The 20958-nt window shown below is 47.3% G+C and overlaps 1 protein-coding gene and 1 long non-coding RNA gene across 6 annotated transcripts in view; both read left to right on the forward strand.

Moving 5' to 3' along the window:
* The first annotated feature begins 211 nt into the window (after positions 1–211).
* LOC142208909 (ephrin type-B receptor 2) overlaps positions 212–20958 on the forward strand; it is an 82293-nt gene continuing 61546 nt past the window's right edge. For all 5 annotated transcript variants that reach the window (XM_075277754.1, XM_075277756.1, XM_075277755.1 and 2 more), the window contains exon 1: positions 212–349. In XM_075277754.1, the coding sequence (XP_075133855.1) occupies positions 292–349 (58 nt within the window). In that variant the 5' untranslated portion in view covers positions 212–291. The remainder of the gene's footprint in view (positions 350–20958) is intronic.
* Positions 458–1142, forward strand: LOC142209779 (uncharacterized). The gene is made up of 3 exons (XR_012716961.1): positions 458–621; positions 686–752; positions 906–1142. It is a non-coding gene; the product is annotated as an uncharacterized LOC142209779 (long non-coding RNA).

Raw genomic sequence — 20958 nt, forward strand, 5'->3', positions numbered from 1 at the left:
GATAAGATTTAGGGCGGTGTGGAGAGTCCCTGGAAACATTTTCCTCATTACTTTCTGGTGCTGGTTGGTGAGGTGGCAAATGGGGTGACTGCGAGTGTGTGTCTGGCTGCGCAACTGCGCCGTGTCCCCCGCGATGGCTGATACATGGTATGCTCCTCCCCGGGGTTCTGCACAGTCTCCCCTCTCCCCTCAGTCTCATGGTCGGCGCGGCTGCTGTCACCTCGGGCCCCTGCATGCTGCGCTCCCGGGGCCCCCGCACGGATGTGAGCGCCGCACCGCACCCAGCTTGGTATGGCTCTCTGCGGGATCATCGTGTGCCTGATGCTGCCCCTGGCCCGGGCTGTGGAGGGTGAGTGGCTGCACAGACAGAACCTGGGGGGAGGGGGCTCCGGCATCTCCTCTAGACCCGACTGCGGCCATACACTATAGAGGTTCATACAGGAGGGGTCCGTATATGAGATGTCTATGGAGCAGAGGGTCATACATGAGAAGTGTACAGGGGAGAGGTCATACATGAGATGTGTATAGAGGAGAGGGTCATACATGAGATGTCTATGGAGTAGAAGGGGTCATACATGAGATGTATATGGAGGAGAGGGTCATACATGAGATGTCTATGGAGTAGAAGGGGTCATACATGAGTTGTGTATGGAGGAGAGGGGTCATACATGAGTTGTGTATAGAGGAGAGGGGTCATACATGAGCTGTGTATGGGAGAGAGGGGTCACACATGAGATATGTATGGAGGAGAGGTGTCATACATGAGATATGTATGGAGGAGAGGTGTCATACATGAGCTATGTACGGAGGAGAGGGATTATACATGAGCTGTGTGCAGAGGAGAGGGTCATACATGATCTGTGTACAGAGGAGGGTGTCATACATGAACTGTGTATGGAGGAGAGGGTCATACTTGAGCTATGTGAAGAATAGAAGTTCATACATGAGCTCTGTACAGAGGAGAGGTCCATGCATGAGCTGTGTGCAGAGGAGAAGGGTCATACATGTTCTGTGGATATGGTTTCATACATAAGCTGTGGAGACAGGAGAGGGTCATACATGAGTTGTTTGCACAGAAGTTTATGCATGAGCTGTGACTAGAGGAGAACTTCATATCTGAACTGTGCATGGAAGAGAAGTTCATACGTGAGTTGTGTGCAGAGGAGAAATTCAGGCCTGAGCTGTGTACAGAGAAGTTCATACCTGAGCTGTGGATGGAGGAGAGATTCATACCTGAGCTGTATGTACAGCAGGGGTGTATATCTGAACTGAAATGTAGAGGAGCAGTTCATACCTGCGCTGTGTATAGACAAGAGGTGTATACCTGAGCGGCATCTATAGGAGACATTCATACCTGCGCTGTGTATAGAGGAACAGATCTTACCTGAGCAGTGTATAAGTAAGATGTTCAAGCTGTGTATAGAGGAGAGGTGTACACGTGAGCCGTGTATTGAGGAGAGGTGTACACATGAGCCGTGTATTGAGGAGAGGTGTACACATGAGCCGTGTATGGAGAAGAGGTGTACACATGAGCCGTGTATGGAGGAGAGGTGTACACATGAGCCGTGTATGGAGGAGAGGTGTACACATGAGCCGTGTATGGAGGAGAGGCGTACACATGATCCGTGTATGGAGGAGAGGCGTACACATGATCCGTGTATGGAGGAGAGGTGTACACATGAGCCGTGTATAGAGGAGAGGTGTACACATGAGCCGTGTATTGAGGAGAGGTGTACACATGAGCCGTGTATAGAGGAGAGGTGTACACATGAGCCGTGTATGGAGGAGAGGTGTACACATGAGCCGTGTATGGAGGAGAGGTGTACACATGAGCCGTGTATGGAGGAGAGGTGTACACATGAGCCGTGTATGGAGGAGAGGTGTACACATGAGCCGTGTATGGAGGAGAGGTGTACACATGAGCCGTGTATAGAGGAGAGGTGTACACATGAGCCGTGTATGGAGGAGAGGTGTACACATGAGCCGTGTATGGAGGAGAGGTGTACACATGAGCCGTGTATTGAGGAGAGGTGTACACATGAGCTGTGTATGGAGGAGAGGTTCATGCCTAAGCAGTGTTTGCAGAGCTGGGATATACTGTATATAATACTGTATATAACAATTTTAGTTACATTACATATATAGGATGTTGAGACTGTGGTGATACAATGTTGCATTGCCAGGTATATTCCATAGGACTGCAGGTATACTCCGTACAGCATCAGAAATCTGTGCACACATCTCTTGCTGCCTCTGGTTTCCCCATTGGAGCGGCTGGCTGCTATGTGTCAGTTGGGGTCACGGTAAATTGGGGCCCCCTGATGGGGTATCTAGTGAGGGGAGAGCCCTCCTGGCTGGTTTTATTGTGAGGGGCCCCCCGGCTGGCCGCATTGTGAGCGCAGACACCGCTAGATGCTGTCACTATGAGACGCCTGATGCTTTGTTCAGTACAATCCCAGGAGCAGCTTTGTTTTATTGTGCGGCGAGGGGCTGCAGCCCGGACCCCTGAAGACGAGCTGTGTACTGAGTAATCACATGGTTCTGCATTGTCTGAAGACCACCAGAGTGTGGATTATATCATGGCCCGGTACCCCCTCTCACTAGTCATCTGTGGCCCCGCAGAAATATTGGCCCCCGAAGTGTATTGGGGGGGGGGGGGATTGCGGAGACTTGTATGTTGTGACTCACGGTCGCTGGCAGAAGCCGCCAGTGTTTAGAGCGCAGGGTTCTGGCAGGAGAAACGTCTATATGTTGTAGTCAGCAGCGAGGGGGGAAAACGTCCAGCAGAGCGAGAGAAAAGAGGCCGAGGCCTCGACTGGTTTTAATTATAGAGACGTGAAGGATCGTCTTATTTAATGTCGGTATACGTGGCGTTATTAACGGCTGGGGAGAGGTGACTGCGGCGTTCTTCTACCAGGACGATTAGATTGTCAGCTCTGGGGCCCGGGCTGTGGGCTTACTGTCTGTACACTTGGACAATGGTGGATGGCGACAACAGGGAGGGGGGTAGATTTGTGCAATGTCTGGCACAGGGTGGGATCTCATCCTTACCAAGTGTTGTCTGTTCTTCTGCGGGGGTCTTCCTAATGGTAGCCTTCATATTCGTCTCTGACCCTTCTGCCATCACCACGGTGACACATGGATGCCAAACTTTTTGGGTTCTTCTCTATTGACCTGCTTTGGAAATTTTTTGGACTACCCTTAAAATAAAAATATCTAATAGGGCTGTGACTGATTCCCTACACATATATGATGTCAGGAACACGCCTCTAAACATACGTGTGCGATCACATAAGTGCAATAGTAGTATGTCAATCACATGATCGAGTGTCCATGAACGTAAAGTAACTGCATGTGCTATAAAAACTTCTACGTAATGACCAATGTGTATAGGGTGCGAGGTCAGGATATGCCATGTGTATAGATAAAGTTGGTATGACCCATGTATGTCGGCACACAGTTGAGGTGTTGAATACTTCTAGAATGTAGGGTCAGGTGTGATGTTGTATGAGTCATGTATGTAGAACACAAGGTCGGAATAAGACGTGGTCCTAGAGCTCAAGGTTGGGGTGAGCCATGTATGTAGCACGCAAGACCAGGATGAGATGCATTTAGTGTCCAGGGTTGGTATGATCCTTGTATGTAGAACACAAGGTTGGGTTGTTGTACATATATAAAATGTGAGGACCAGATAAACCATATATGTATAAGCCAAATTGGACTGATCTCTGGTCATAGAGCTTGAGGTGAGCCACGTATGTTAATACAGTCAAATGGGTTTTACGTTGAGAACATGAGATTGGTATGATCCTGGTCTGCAGAATACAAGGTTGGCGTCAGAGGACTGGATAAACCATGTATGTAGTTAGGATGAGCTGTGTTTATAGAGCATGAGCGATATGGATCATGCTTATAGCATGTGAGATTGATATGTACCACGTTTATAGTATAAGGTCGAAGAGCTGTGTATGTAGAGTATGAGGTCGGGATGAGCTAAGCATGTAAAATGTGAGATGGTGATGTGTCACGTATGTAGAGTATAAGTTCAGGATGAAGCATGTGTAGAATGTGAGGTGAGGAGGAGGCTTGTCTGTACAGTACATGGCTCACCCCACCTTACATTATACATACATGGTTTGTCCCGGATTAGTCGTGTACATAGAATGTGAAGTGGGAATGAGACCTCAATGTAGAACTGTAAGGTCAGGAGGGACCGTCTGTGTAGCATGTAAGATTGGGATAAGCCATACATGTAGAACATGAGGTTGGCTTGTTTGTGTCTCCTCATGGGAGGTCCTTGGGGTCCTGATATCATACAGTACATATTGTGTGCAGTGTATATGGAGTCAGCTGGTTTCTTATGATCATCACTTCACCTGCTCTCACTTTACTTCCGAGCCCCATGGCTAACCTTTGACTCTCATAGTGATAAATCCATTAATTAGACTACACTGAGAGGGGAGGGGGGAGGGCCGGGAGGGGGCTGAGATGTTATCACTTGTATGGAGTGCAGGTCATACATTATATATACACATTGTATCTATATAGACTCAATAGATACACATAGAGTACATCATATACATCTATCATATGATACGTCCACTCTAGAAATACACATACATCATTACATATTACATGCAGCTTTTATATATATATATATATATATATATATATATATATATATATATATATATATATTATTATTTATATATGTGTATGTAGATTTATATAATTTTACACGTGCATACATAATTATGTATTGCATACTTATATTACCTATGATATATATAGTACTTAAACTCTGTATATACACAGTACATATATTCTATATATTCTATATGGAATATATATTCTATATATTACATATACTTATATGTACACTGTATACGTATATATACACTATACAGCATTTGTTTATTCATGCGATGCACGTACACAATTACATAATGAATACTTTATTTACCTATATTACATGCAGTACTTACACTATATATATATATATATATATATATATATATGTATTTATATAGATATATACACACACATATGTTACATACTGTAAGTATTATATACGTTTTATACTTGTATTCCACAATATTCTTCTCTTATAAATATTACATACATATACAGTTACATATTTACATTACCTATATCATATGCAGCACTTACAGGCATATATATGTGAATAAACGTTACATACATAAATATTCTTTAAGTTTTATACTTACGAACATTCTACAATATTCATATATATATATATATATATATATATATATATATATATATATATATAATATTTACAGGCCCTATATCATGTGCAGCACTCACGCTCTATAGTCACACATTACATAACATACATATACATAATTGCATTTATTACAAGCAAACATTCCAATAAAGCGGAGTGGGAAACAGTGGAGATTGCAGTGTTAACTCCATAGTGAACCCCTCCGCAGTCTTGTTTTTGTGTGTGGGTGGGTTACAGGCTGGGGGTCACTATTATGGGGGGAGACTCGGTGAACTTGATACAGCCTCAGTAGTCGGTGAGAAGTTGGTGTCTGTGATGTGTGAGCTCGCACTGCAGCGCTCTCAGTTGTGGAAGACTGTCTACTCCTAACAATGCAAGCCTCCGTGCCAGACATCCCCTGCCAGGTTTATTTTGGAGGGTGCTGTGTACGGGGGAGGCCTCGCCCTGTTGGAGGTTTACAATCTGCACTATACATGTTATTCTCCACGCTGCACCCCTCCCTTTCCTAGTCCATGATGGGGGATTCAGTGGCACAGGTTGTCATACTTTAGATTTATTATGCATATTGTGATGCGTTATATTATTGCGCTGCGTTTCTGGAAGTGACCATTAGGGGCACTATTTTGTTGCTCTCTAGTCTGTTATGGCAGTCCCCGCTTCTGATATAGAAGCCTCCAGCCTTATGATCTGATTGGCCGTCTCATCCACAGTATTGTCGGTGTATAGTTCTCTATTTGTCAGGGGAGGGGGGGGATCATCTCTCCAGTAAAGCTGCTGCGCTTCATTGTCTGTGATTTAGGATCCTCCACTGAATGTGTGTAATTTGTGCGGTTTTCTGCAGCGAGGTGGATTGAGGTGAATTCTCCTTGCGTCTGATGTGTCATGTTTAACCCATGCTGTGCAGGATGATTGGGCTGCGATTTAACCCCTGAGTAGGCGCCTTCTGGCACTGGGGCAAGGAGAAGGCTTCTCTCATATGATAGTCATTAGTATGGGGGGGAGGTCGCAGCCAGGACAAAGCTGTAAGGGATCCATGTGACAGATGAGGGGCGCTGGCCGCGATGATCGGAACCATCTTGTCATTTATCAGAATTTGTTGTACTGATTTCTATATTATACCTGAGTCATCACGTTGCTAGTCTGGCCATGTACCGCTTGTGGTCGCATGTCGTGGTTGTATCTCAGGAGACTTCTACATGCTTCGTTGTCGTAGTCATGGCCTTGGCCGGCTTCTACAAAAGTGGTTCTGTCTCCTCTAGCTGCCACTTCTTGGTTATGGGCGTAAATACCTGGGGTACAGGTAACCCGACCATGACGAAAACATGACCTTTTTGGTTCAGTATCACAGTGGAAGGTTTTGTTGGATCCCTCTACCCTCACTGGTGACTGCCGCGTAACCACTGGCTTCACCGCAGTGTGTGAACGTGGCCTTCATGACATAGTTCTTGGCAGGAGACGGCGAGAAGCTTCTGGATGGCTGCTGCTCTCATGTGTTTTTCGTTGAAATCAAACTTTGACGGATGGCGCTGATTGTGAAGGAACTGAAGATATTTCCTTGGGTGGGGTAGACGTCTCCAGAACACACATTCCTTGGCACTTGGAGGATTCTCTGGGGTGCCTGATGGACAGGATGCAGCGGCACCTCTTGGACAGTGGATTGTGGATGTCGGTGATGAGATCTATGGGGGGGACATATATAGGAATATGTAATAAGGGGGGTGATGGCGTCGCTGATTGCCGCTTCTTAGACTCTCACAGGACTCTCTGATTGACTCTTATTATTCCCAGGCCAAAAGCCAACCTGTGAATGGTTAACTCAACCGATCCGTGGCCTCCACTCCATCCTTAGATGATCTCTTCCTGCACAGGTTATATGGTCATAAGTCTCCATGGACTGATGGTATGACACGTGCCATGTTCAAAAACACTTCTCAACCTACATATGTCGTGACTTCACAGCTGGTTAGAAGACGTGGGATCTTGGACTCTAAATCTAGTCTGGCTGTGCAGACACAAGACGTCACAAACTCATTACTTTTAGTCGTGAAGTGATATGGAACGTAGTCTGGGAAGTTGTGGTCATGAGGTGGTCTAAGGTGTGTGGGTTGTGAGACGGCCTGAGATGCAGGAGTTGTAAGGTGGTTTGAGACATTGGGTCATGAGGCATTCTAGGGTGAGGGAACCTTGAAGCCGTTTGGGACATGGAGGTTGTGATGTGGTCTGGTATGAGGGAATCATGAAGTCGTTTAGGATGTGAGGTAGTCTGGGGTGCTGGACGTTACATTTAGTCATGCTGAGTAGACACAACTCAACCTCTGAAGTATAAGCGTATTGGATGCTACCTGATGCCCTATAGAACATTCAACCTGATCCCTCATCTGTAATCTGTTTTATAATCTGCCCTGTGTCCTGTAATCTGCTTCATGTGAGATAATCTGGTGTGATTATAGCATTGGATTACCATTCATACACCTTTTTGGATCCCATATCTTGGAGTATGTCCCATCCCTTGCTGAAATGCCTAAATGCATGTGATATGATACAGGGGTATATGAGGTGGTCCATGGCATGATGGAATGTGAGGTCTACAAGGATGTGAACTGGTAGGCTCAGGACATCAGATAATACATGGACACAAGGTGGTGGGTGCGGGATGTCTGATGATTCGGGGGCATGAGGCAATATGATGGATGGGAGGTAGTCTAGGATGTGACATGATACTGCGGGAGGTGAAATGGTCCAGGATGTGTAATGAGACTGGGCAGATGTGGTGGGCTAAGATGTAAGATGATATGGGTGACGTGAGGTGCCCAGTGTCTTATTATAAGGGATATGAGTTGATAATTGGAGATCTGCTGTGGTTGAGTATATCAGATAACATGAAGTAGACTTGGTCTAGGATGTGAGGAGGCTCTGGACCAGCTATGAGAGCATGAGATGCTATTTGGAAGGAGGGTGTGATGTGATATAGGGTGGATGAACTGGTCAAAGATGTATGATGATACAGAGCAGGTGAAGTGGTCCAGGACGTGTGGTGATTCGGGGCAGGATGGGTGGTCCAGGACATGTGGTCATACGGAGCAGGTGAAGCGGTCCAGGATGTGTGATGATACAGAGCAGGTGAGGTGGTCCAGGACATGTGATTTGGGGCAGGTGAGGTGGTCCAGGATGTGTGATGATACAGAGCAGGTGAGGTGGTCCAGGACATGTGATTTGGGGCAGGCGAGGTGGTCCAGGATGTGTGATGATACAGAGCAGGTGAGGTGGTCCAGGACATGTGATTTGGGGCAGGTGAGGTGGTCCAGGATGTGTGATGATACAGAGCAGGTGAGGTGGTCCAGGACATGTGATTTGGGGCAGGTGAGGTGGTCCAGGATGTGTGATGATACAGAGCAGGTGAGGTGGTCCAGGACATGTGATTTGGGGCAGGTGAGGTGGTCCAGGATGTGTGATGATACAGAGCAGGTGAGGTGGTCCAGGACATGTGATTTGGGGCAGGTGAGGTGGTCCAGGATGTGTGATGATACAGAGCAGGTGAGGTGGTCCAGGACATGTGATTTGGGGCAGGCGAGGTGGTCCAGGACATGTGGTCATGCAGAGCAGGTAGGTGGTCCTGGATAAATGGTGAATTAGAGCAGGTGAGGTGGTCCAGGATATATGATAATTTGGAAATCCAGTAGATGTGATGATATGCGTCTGGTAACGTGGTCCATAAAGTGAGATGATACAGGGCAAGTGAAGTGTTCTTTCTTGTGAGATAGAGGCGGTGCTGGACATAATAGCTATGGCCATATGAAGTCGTCCATAATGTGTGATGTTAAGGGGTGAATGAGGTGGTTCAGGTACCTGAGATGATAGGGGGCACATGAGGTGGTCCAGGACTGCCATCGCTAATAATACATCATTTGCTTTGTGATCGGGGCAATATTTTACAGTCTAAGCTGTGGGTTCTGATGTTTTCCTCTCGGAGGACCACTTTCTCGGTGTCAGGCGTGAGTAGAGCAGCTATCTTGCTGTGTGGACGGTGTTTGTCTGTAGCACAGACAGTGTTTTGTATGTTTTGCTGGCTCTGCATGTGCTGAGGTTGGGGCGGGTGTTCTGGCAACCTCTACGTGTGCGGGAAACTCTTTGTGTTGTTATGGAGCTGATAAGTGCGGGGTGTAAGCCATGTATCTGTTGTTCATTATATGTCTTATGACTGTATGATATAGTGGTGGGTGTCTATGCGAATACTTATGTCATGGTGATCGAAGAGTTTGTATCTTCACTTGTTCCTTGAAGTGTCAGTGAATGGAGCCGTTGTGGTATTTGGGAAACTTGTTCTACCTGTTCAGGTCTCTATTGTGTTTGACTCCTGGGTCTAGCTCAGTGCTGTAGATGTATATACAGTGTAGATGGCTGTATGGCTCCAGATACATCTGTGCTGTTTCCTGGGAGTGTATACAGTGTATGGACATGTATAGCCCCAGTTACATACGTTCTGTGTCATTACGGAGTATGCACTGATCAACCAAAATATTGAAACCATGTGAAAAACATGAACCTACGGACAGTAGTACCTGTCATGGGGTTTGATATACAGTATTAGGTAGCAAGTGAGCCGTCAATTTTTGACATAGATGTGTTGGAAGCAGGAAAAATGGGCAAGCGTATCTGATGGACTTTGACAAGAGCCAAGTATGATGGCTAGATGACCAGGTCAGGGCACCTCCAACGGCAGAACTTCTGGGCGTTCCTGACATGCAGCAGTTAATACCTACCAAAAGTGGTTCAAGGAAGGACAACCAGTGAACCAGCAACCACCAAAGGCTCCTTGATACGCTTGGGGAGGAAAGGTTAGCCGTTCTGGTCCGGGTCCCACAGAAGAGCTACTATGACCTAAACTGCAGAAAAGGCTTATTGACTTGTCTAGGAAATTAACCCTGTTGTCCTAATAGAAGGAATAAAACACAAAATGGGGATCTCCCACCTGTTCCTCTGCCAACCCTCTGGTGGTCTCAGCCATTCGATGATGTGCCGTACATCCATAGGATCGGCGCTGCTAATCTCTGGCCTCGACGGTGATCCTAGTATGTATAGGACAAGTCCACAGAAGTCAGTGGTTGGCTGTAGCAGTCTAATGGGTGTACAGGACATTATTATATAGAGTGTCGGGGACTATCGGAGCTTTGGCACTGGATGGTTATCTTTTATTTAAGTTTTTTAATTATTTTTGCTATTGGGTTAATTTGTTCAACTTCTGGAAATTCCCCGGTGCATGCGCGGTGCTTACTTGAGAAAGACATGGCAACAGGAAGACAAGCTGGCAAAAAAAGTGATGCTCTGGGCGATGTTCTGCTGAGAAATATTTCGTCCTAGCATTGTGTGTATGTTTTTATACACTAACCACCTACCTAAACATTGTACAAACCAAGTACACCCCTCTTTGGCCGCTGTATACATTAATGGTATTACAATGTACCCCGGTACACTGCAAAAAATTGTTTGGCTTGAGGAACATGACAAAGATCAAGGTGGTGGCTTGGCCTCCAAATTCCCCAGATCTCAATGAGATCAAAAATCTGTAAGCTGTGCTGGAAAAACAGGTCCAATCTATAAGGGCCCCACCTTACATCTTACAGGACTTAAAGGATCAGCTGCTAATGTCTTGGTGCTAAATACCATAGGACACCCTGGTGAAGTCCATGCCTTGACTGGTCAGAGCTGTTTGGTGGTGGAAAGGTCACCTACATAAGCAGTTGTTAATGTTTGGACTGACGGTGTATACATGTTATGGATTTGTATACAACATATGGAGCCGTGTAACTCTGGATATATCCATACTGTGTTATTCCCATTCTCTATTCCTAAAATGCCTATATACTATAGATTTTCAGCTAATGCAGACCATTTTTGGTGATAGTTGGTATCTCTTTATGGCTCAAAGGTGCCCGACAGACAGTAACAGAAACCATTACCTGTGAAATACTCAATCTGGTGATGCCTGAAAAGCTAGTCATGGGCTGCTGAGCACGGGAGAGACTGTAATGGAGCCACAGAGACCGTGGCCACAAAGTGAGGCAGAGGTCCTGCTGAGGCTGAAGAACCAGGGATAAATCCTGGCAAAGTGGTAGACTGCATAGCCAAGCAGAGGCCCTGTCCAGGCCGCAGAGCTAGGCACCGGGCCCGCCCAAGTCACAGAGTCAGGGATAATTCCTGATAAATTGGAAAAGTCTAAACTGCAGAAGGCCTGCTAAATTACAGAACCAGGGAGAACTCTGGCACAGTGGTAGAAGACCCATCCATATCATAGTGCCAAGTAGAAGCTCTGGAACAGTGATAGAAGCAGAAGCCCTGGCACAGTAGTAGAATACCCATACATATCATAGAGCCTAGCAGAAGCCCTGGGACAGTGGTTGAAGACCCATCCATATCATAGAGCCAAGCTGAAGACCTGGAACAGTAGAAGAAGACCAATCCATATCATAGAGCCAAGTAGAAGCTCTGGCACAGTGGTAGAGGACCCATCCATATCACAGAGCCAGGCAGAAGCCCTGGAACAGTGGTAGATGGCCCATCCATATTATAGAGCCAAGCAGAAGCCCTGGAACAGTGGTAGAAGACCCATCTACAAGCAGAAGCCCTGGGACAGTGGTAGAAGGCCCATCAATATCATAGAGCCAAGCAGAAGCCCTGGCACAGTGGTAGACGGCCCATCCATATCATAGAGCCAAGCAGAAGCCCTGGCACAGTGGTAGACAGCCCATCCATATCATAGAGCCAAGCAGAAGCCCTGGCACAGTAGTACAGGGCCCAATCATATCATAGAGCCAAGCAGAAGCCCTGGCACAGTGGTAGAGGACCCATCTATATCATAGAGCCAAGCAGAAGCCCTGGCACAGTGGTGGAAGACCCATCCATATCATAAAGCCAAGTAGAAGCCCTGGCAAAGTGGTAGAGAACCCCTCCCCCAGACTGCAGAGCCAGACAGAGGTCCTGTCCAGGTCGAGGACACACCCAAATGACAGAGTCTGGAAGAAACCATCCTACTGTTTTACAGTGCGCTAAAATGCTTCTGGACAGTTGAAATGCGACAGTCTGAAGTCCTCAGGAGCTTGCTGAACGTGATCCAAACCTTGCATGTTTTAGGAGTTACACACGACCACCAGTGGACTCTTATTCACTACTATGGCATCTGCTGTTTCAAAATTGAAACCGGTGGAGAGAACAGTCCTCCGTGCAGCGTGTGATAAGTGCGAAGGAGACTGTGGCTCAGATGTGAACTTTAACCTCAGCTGTGAAAGTTATGCAGTCAAGAAGAGTTTTCAGGTTCTGGGTGTAAACAAGAGTATTCCCACCCAATGACAACTAACAGAGATCTAGAATATGGCGAAGAAACATTGTATGAGAAAGTTGCAAAACTTTTTATTACAAGGTTTTATTTACATAGGACTGCACCGACCCTGTGGGGGGGGATTGGATAGAGAGTTTACAATTTTGTTAGCTGCAGGAAAGTAAACAATTAAATTTAGAAAATGTTTACAAAAAAATTAGTTGTGTTATAAATTTCCATCGTCACCAGTCAGCAAAAACATCCCGTGCTTTTCTGCATAACCGCTGAGTCCAATGATTGGCTGCATAGTCCTATGTATCAATGACATGTCATTGCTCCAGAAAACAAAGAAGAAAAAAATGACAGAAACCATCTTAACATATGACGCCATAACACAATTCTGTACATGATGTTCAGCATTGTTGAGGACTGGAGGTGTACACTGTTAGGGTGTTTATAACTGATAATGAGGGGGTGTATGCTGGTGAGGTGTCATTGCTGTAGAAAGGAGGTGTATGCCCAAGAGGTGTTAGTGCTGTGAATTGGGTGTATGTTGGCAATTTGTCATTGCTGTTAACTGGTCACTCATTCTGGCAAGGTGGTGTTGGTGGATGTGGATGGGGTTGGGGTGTATGCCAGTGAGGTGTCATTGTTGTGGGTAGGGAGGTGTATGCCAGTGAGGTGTCATTGCAGTGGATAAGGCGTTATGCCAGTGAGGTCTCATTGCTGTGAATACAGGGTGCACATAAGTGAGGTGTCGTTGCTGTCAACTGGTCACACATACTGACAAGGTGGCATTGCTGTGGATGGGGGTGGGGTGTATGCCAGTGAGGTGTCATTGCTGTGGATAGGCTGGTGTATGCCAGTGAGGTGTCATTGCAGTGGATAAGGCGTTATGCCAGTGAGGTCTCATTGCTGTGAATACAGGGTGCACATAAGTGAGGTTTCGTTGCTGTTCACTGGTCACACATACTGACAAAGTGGCATTGCTGCGGATGGGGGTGGGGTGTATGCCAGTGAGGTGTCATTGCTGTGGATAGGCTTGTGTATGCCAGTGAGGTATCATTGCAGTGGATAAGGCGTTATACCAGTGAGGTCTCATTGCTGTGAATACAGGGTGCACACAAGTGACGTATCGTTGCTGTGGATTGGGGGTTTATGCTGGCAAGGTGTCTGTCTCTCTAGACCTGTGAAGGAGGGATTGTGACCCGCCAGGTGTTAACATGGTGGACATGCTGCACTGCCAGGTTCAGGTTGACGTCCACTGGCTGCTTTTGCTGCACTCCTGGATAATAGGCGAGGAAATGTCAGCATTATCCAGGAAGAAAGAGCGGCGCTGACTATTTCATGCAGCTGTCAGGATTCCCGACTCAGAGCGATCACTGATACCGGGTGGAGGGGGAGACTGTGTCTGCCTGGATGGAGGGAAAACATCAGTATTCCCAGGGAGAGCGGAGCTGACACAAAGGCGTCCGAGCACTCAGGGGCGATGGATAAAGCGATTTGCATTTTATTAACAGAGGCTGGATAAAGGCCCCCAGAGAGACGCTGCTCACATAGAAGATGGGGGGAGGGGAGGGAGCTGTGCCATCCACCAGGATTGTATGGAGACTGGACCAAATAAGGAGGAGGAGGGGGGTGAAGCAGTGGAATTGGCGGCTGGCGCGGTGCGCGGGCTCTCGGATGAGACCTGCTCGCTGTACAGGGGCGATGACAACGGGAAACAAAGGTTCACCCGGCCACCCAGCTCCGGATTTACCTAAAAACAATGTGAAATGGGATGGGCTGGGGGGACAATGGGGCCATTTACCTCATATGTAAAGAGGGAGCTGTGTGTCATACTCTGCCCCCTCCGACATTCGTTCATGGTAATACCCTGTGGGAAAGATCCCCGAAGGCCGGGTCCCTGTGCTTAGATGCCTCCATTAATATTACTGCGTGCGTCCAACGTGTAAACACTCCAGCTCCCTCTCTTCAGGGACGGCCCACGTGGCGTGCCTAATGAGCGGCCATTTTCCCATGCTCGTTTGGCTTCCACAGTGAACACGTGGGCTGCCGTATAGCAGGTTTAATAGAACGCTGCACGTACAGCTCTGCCAGTCGCCATTGTTCGCCGCCTTGTAGAGGTGCCCCCTGCGTCTTGTAAAAGTTGCCTCATTGCTTGTCCTGTCACGTTGCCGATGTTGTTTCTAGAATTGTACGTGTAGCCACGCTGGCAGGGATGGGGTTGATGGCTCCTGTGATGGGGCAGATGTTGGCCTCCGTACCTTCTGATCGCTCACATCACCACGCCACCGTAAAGTGACTCATCTGACCGAGCAGGAAAGGGTGTAACGTAGCAGAGCAGAACCGTGTCCCCCCAGCTGTGCGGATAATTACCATTATTATGGTGTTTACAGAGAAGTAACGCGCGGTGCAATTAGTCAGGAGCTGGAAGTCGTCTCTTCAGCATCGGGTCACAAGAGTCGCTCTCTGCTGGGCTCTTTCTCTTTCTTGGGCAGGAGGACGGTCGTGAGACTGGTCTGGTCGCCATCTGATATCCCTGCGTTGTATCATTAGACTCGATACCATTGTAGGACATGACTTTATAACTTGTGGGGTGATTGTTTACATGGACGAGTCTGATACTTGGACAATGTGTGGTTGGTCACCGCGCAGGCGGAGGTGTGACAACCCTACAAATGAGATAGATGTGGTGATCCATACATACATGATATAGACGGTGATACCTATAACATGTAGGACGTTCCGGATACAGGTGTTGACACATATGAGATTCAGGAGGTAACACTATCGTATGGGATACCGTGCATGATGTATAGATATGAGATACAGGCGGTGATACCTATGATTGCAAGGTGCAGGGGGTTGACGCTTGCATGTTGCACGTAGCTCCCTGTACACAATCATATACGTGTCTGTTCCTTTTTGACTCTACATGGGATGACGTAATGGTGTCTTCCTCTAGCTCGCTGTTTGTAGCTTCCCGAACCCGATCATACCAATGTCTATCCCTTGTTGACCCCCCAGTCCCCAATGTGGCAGGTGAGGTTAATGACTAGCTATGAGTGTGACCTCAGAAGATGGGTTATAATTGGCGTCCGGCTGCAGCCCTTTATAATTGGGTGTGAAGCAGGGGCTGTAAATTTGCTGCACATTCGCAGCGTGTCAGGCGCAGGGACATTAAACACATAAGCTCAGGGCATAAAAATAAACGTATAGGAAATGAGCGCAGCAGCTGCGGATTATCCTGTGCCCTGTCCTTGGCCAGCGAGCGGCACCAACAATTTACAGGCTACATGTGAAGAGAGGAACCTGTCGCCCATCACCTCCCCACAACCTGAAGATAAGCGGCACGTGTGAGCCCTGCTCCCGAGACTACCTGCAGCATTGCCCAACAAAGATGGCCGCTCCAGGGCAACGCAAGATGGCTCCTTCTTGCCCTGAGTCCCCTGTTCTGCTGTCAGATTTTACTTTGTGGCGTTTATTTCTTGATCCGATCGCCTCCTCGCACGCAAAGGAAAATTGATTTCATTAACTGATGAGATCATCAAGGGGAAAGTTACTATAGGAGGGGGATGAATACTATAGAAAAAGGAAAGCCTATAGGAAGGGGGTGGTAGGGCTAGTGAACACCATAGGAGGGGGGTAAATACTTAGTGAGGGTTGTCGTGGAGGATGTTGATCGGTTTACCTGGCGCACGCCGAATGTCAGGAACCGCAGCGATGGAGCAGGCTCGTCCCCCGCTGCTGTCACCACACGAGCAGATGTTGTAGCGCGCGCACAGATAAATATTTATTCCGCACGTGTGGTGATAAATTCAGTCCTATAAACATTTATCATACGAGCAATACGTGAGAATCTAATTGGAATAGTCTGTAATCTGCGGCGGCGTCTGCTCCCACGCATTAACCCTCTACATTACAAGATGGTGGGATCAGGCTTCCAGGTGATCCAAGATTGCACCGTAAGATTCCTAAGCTCATGGGAAGTTTAAAAGACAGCCAAAGTAAGGGCTAAAGGCTCAGCAAGACCTTCCAAAAGGGGAAGTTATTGCTCTGCTGTCCATCGTCGACTACAGTGATGGGGCGCTGTCCTCTCCACTAGACCGATCAGAGGTGTTAGAGATGGCTGAGCTGAGATGTCAGGAACATCAGTCCTCTTACCTAGATGCTCACTTCTCTCCCAGGTCAGTCGGAAGTGTTGAAGGATTCTGATCTCTGACAGGTCGGTCAGAAGTCTTTGAGGATACTGACCTCTCAGCAGATCAGAGGTGTTGAAGGATATTGACCTTTCTTGGATGGGCTAGAGGTTGGGTGGATTTTGAGTTCTCTACTGGGTTGGTTGGAGGTGTTCAAAGATATTGACCTTTGTGTTGCAGAATGCTGACCTCTCTTTCGGGTTGGTTAGTTGTATTCCAGGATGCTGACCTCTCTACAGGGTTGGTTGGTGGTATTCCAGGATGCTGACCTCTCTACAGGGTTGGTTGGTGGTGTTGCAGGATGCTGACCTCTCTACAGGGTTGGTTGGTGGTGTTGCAGGATGCTGACCTCTCATGGGTTTGATGGAGTTGGTGTAGAATGTTGCCTTCTGTCAAGTTAGTTGGAAGTGTTGCAGGATGCTGCCCTTTCTACTCGGTTGGTCAAAGTTTTTGCAGGGTGATGACCTTTTTGGAGATGTTGGACAGCGCTAAGCTCTCAACAGATCGAATGTGCTGGAGGATACTGACCACTTTGCAGATCAGAGGCGTTGAAGGATGCTGATGACCTTACATGCATGGGTTAGAAGTTTTTAGTAGGTGATGATCTCACCTTTGGAATGGTAGAAGGTGTTGGAAGATGCTGACCTTTCTTTTCGGATGGTCATAGGTGCTTCAGGACGCTGACCACTCTGTTGTCTTGGTGGTATTGTAGGACACTGCATTTTCTACCAGGTTGGATGTGTTGCAGGAAACTGCCCTTTCTACCAAATCAGTTGAAGGTGTTGCAGGACAATGACCTCTCTGCTAAATTGCTCGAAGGTGTTGATATACGCTGGTCTCTCTGCCAGGTCAAATGTTGACCTCCTCGCTCTTGGGACAACGTGATGGTTTGCTGCGGCTCTGCGCACACAATGGTTTAGTGTTGGTAACTGAAGTCTGAATGCAGCCATTGTATAAATTTAATGCCCCCGGGGGCACGAGGGCTTCCATGTTTGTTCCCAGTGTTATTGTGACAGGAGGAGCTTCCCTGGGGCAGAGTGGAATGAGAGGGAAGCTTTCTACAGACAGGACACTGATGTGCTTCTTGTCTGCAGAGAATGGAGCTCTGTAATGGCAGCTCGTCTACCTGTACCTGTTTTTTTTCACCGAGCAGCCCATTCTATGTTTTCTTTCTTTTGGGTTGGCCACAGAGCTTGCACACGAATACTCAGTATAGTCAGCAACAGCGCTCCATAGTAGAGCGTCTGCATGTTGGGCAAGCCAACATCATCTTCTTAGAGGCCCAGTAGGCATTGGGTGCCCCACTGTACTATTTCGGCAGAAATATAATGTAAACTTTATTATATTAGTTAATTGTTGTGTGGCCCTTCGGATTTCCCAACTAGATACGCATGTTAGTATAGTCCTCAAGGTATTGGCTATGATGCTGTGATTCTATACTTTATCTAGCACTATGTACCGTTTTCTTTACTGGGTGACTATGAACTTTGTGGGGTCATTTATAGGGCGAGAAGCAGTGTCAGGTATTTATCAGGTGTCAGGATCGGCTCTTGTTACAGACACTTCTGCTCCACATGTTGTGATACGCCCATGGATTAGAGCTGAGCGTGTGGTGAATCATGGCTGTCCACCCAGACTGAGTCAACGAAGGATTACACGAATCCTCCACAATACTGGAAATTCGGGGCTAGATGGTCTCCGTCCAGACGCTGCTACGGGCTCGGGAACTTGAACAATGGAGATACAAGGGTCGCATGTCTATCAAACCCCCCTGGGTGGGAGCTCTGGTTCCTTCAAGCTAACACATTTTTTGGCTCCCTTTTAAGAGTCCTATTATCTTCATTGTGGTGACACCTGGAGCGATTGTGGTCATCTCCTTAGAGATCGTCTGGTCAGAGGATCTGGTCTCACTTATGCATTTAAAATGTCTAGATGAAAGTGTTCTGGCCCTTTTGGGAGTCCCGACATCGAACCTCATCCTGGTCAGTATTGGGATCTGACTGCTTGGACAGTTCGGAGCTCCAGGTCTGAAGTTATGAGGGTACTCGTTGAGGTCACCGTTATAAATCTTCTCTGTTTTAATTGTACCCAATGCTTTATCCCCCTTTTCTAACTTTGTGTAGTGACGGTTTTTTGTGTTTTTTTTTTGGGGGGGGAAGGGGTAAAGGGTGGGTGGGGGGGTTACATTTGTATGATAGAGAAAATGGATTGGTTGTCCTTGGTACATCATCACAGGAACTTTCAGTTTTCGGGACTCCTCTAGTGGAACAGGTCCTCGAGGCTGCTGTGGTGTAACAGGTCTAGGAAGGAACTCCTAATTTTAATTGGAGTTATTCATCTCATTTTTGGGGAGGCAAGGTCGGTGTCAGTTGAAGACTGGTCACCAGGGGATGGAATTGGTGTATGATAGTGAAAATGGCTTGGTTGTCCTTAGTGCAACATTACAGGAACGTTCACAGTTTTTGGGACTCCTCTAGTGGAACAAGACTTTGAGGCTTGCTGTGGTGTAACAGGTCTAGGAAGGAGCACCTAATTTTGATCGGAATTATTCATGTCTCATTATTGGGAAGGCAAGGTTGGTGTCAGTCCAAGACTGGTCACCTGGGGATGAAATTGGTGTCATGGTTCAGGAGGAGTCACAGTTTTGAGGAGCAGATCAAGTGACATGGATCAGGGAGATGCATCACTTTGAGAAGCAGAGTTGGTGTCTTAGTTTAGGAGATACCGTTTTGAGGGACAAAGATGGTATGGTTTAGGAAGAGTCACAGTTTTAACTGCTGGAGTTGGTGTCTTGAATTTTGAGGGTTAGGATTGGTCTGGTACTTTAGGGGGGAATCAGTGTTTGGAGGGGCAGGGTTTGTGTCAACCTTATAATCTTTTTATAGGGTGGCTCCCATGCCTACCTCTTTATGCCCCAGGGTCGCTGCACTATTGGAATGTGATAGGATCTAGATTGTAACATGACATCTTCATCCAAGGTTTTGTTGACTTCGAAACACACTGATATGACTAGTTATTGTATGAATACTTCTTATAGCTGTGATCAGTTGGTCACCAAGACATTGTTGGGCATTAGTCATCATTGAATGGAGTAAGTAGTAGGGAAGTGAATGAGAGCACCTTCCTCTTCCAGACTCCTTGTTAGGGAACGGGTCCTTCCTAATGCTTCTTTATGGTGGCCTCAGGGGTCAGTATACAGGATGTGGCTGCCATCTGTGTCCCTGTCTGCATCTTCTGTACATTATAAGGTGGTTACTGGTGTAGACGTCTGGAGCAGATCTAGGTGGTGGGAGATCTTCCAGTGTATGATGACCTGTTCTCTGCATGGTGTGTAATGTTCAGTTGGTTCTCCTTTTGTATTATTGGGGTCCCGGAAGTTTTCTCTCCTGTGCTCTTTAAGAAGGGGCCCTAAGGCGGCAGTTCATTGAGAAGGTTACCCCATTTTGTAGATGCCGAGTCTGCGTGTCACCATCGTCTTCGTTCCCCTACTGAGGTTTGTAGACTGTATTTCAGGTGTCATCCTGAGCCTTGCAGGTCGTGCTCTCTGATGTCATGTTGAGGGCTGCGGTCGTACACTCTGATGTCATCTTGAGGTTAGCAGGTTGTGCTCTCTAGTGTCATCCTTGATGGTGGTCGTCTCTGATGTCACACTGATGCTCCCCTCACATTTTCTTTCAGCGTTTTGAGGGATCTCATTCTGTCACATGGCAAGTAACAGGTTAATTGTATGACACTGGTTGCTGATAATGGGGTGGGGGTGCCAGGCGTCAATATAACAGCTGCGTAGAAATCTCCTGCATCAAACTCTGTAAAGAAGAAAACCCGCAGCAGCTGTGCCCCCCCTCCCCCACCCCCTCCTTTTTAATAAAACGTCTTGGCTGGGTTCCTGTGTCGCCTTTGGACGTCTGCAGTTCTTGGCTCACGCTGCGGCCAGCTCCGTGCCCGGCTCCTTGGCTTGTTGTCCCCACACACGACTCCTGGCAGTGCTGTACCATTTTCGCTTTCATGTGTTCCTGTGTGGCACCTGGTTGTGGGGTCATGACCTGCAACATCCTTGTCTTTCACGTCCAATCCCAAGAAATCTGGAAGGACAGAGTTTTACCCCCCTGCCTAACCTGCGCCTCATTACCTGTGGGGTACATACAATGTCACATGTATCACTGGGGTACTTCATATATCTCCATGACTGTACCAGT

The sequence above is a fragment of the Leptodactylus fuscus genome, chromosome 6 (genome assembly GCF_031893055.1).
Source record: "Leptodactylus fuscus isolate aLepFus1 chromosome 6, aLepFus1.hap2, whole genome shotgun sequence".
NCBI classification, from domain to species: Eukaryota; Metazoa; Chordata; class Amphibia; order Anura; family Leptodactylidae; genus Leptodactylus; species Leptodactylus fuscus.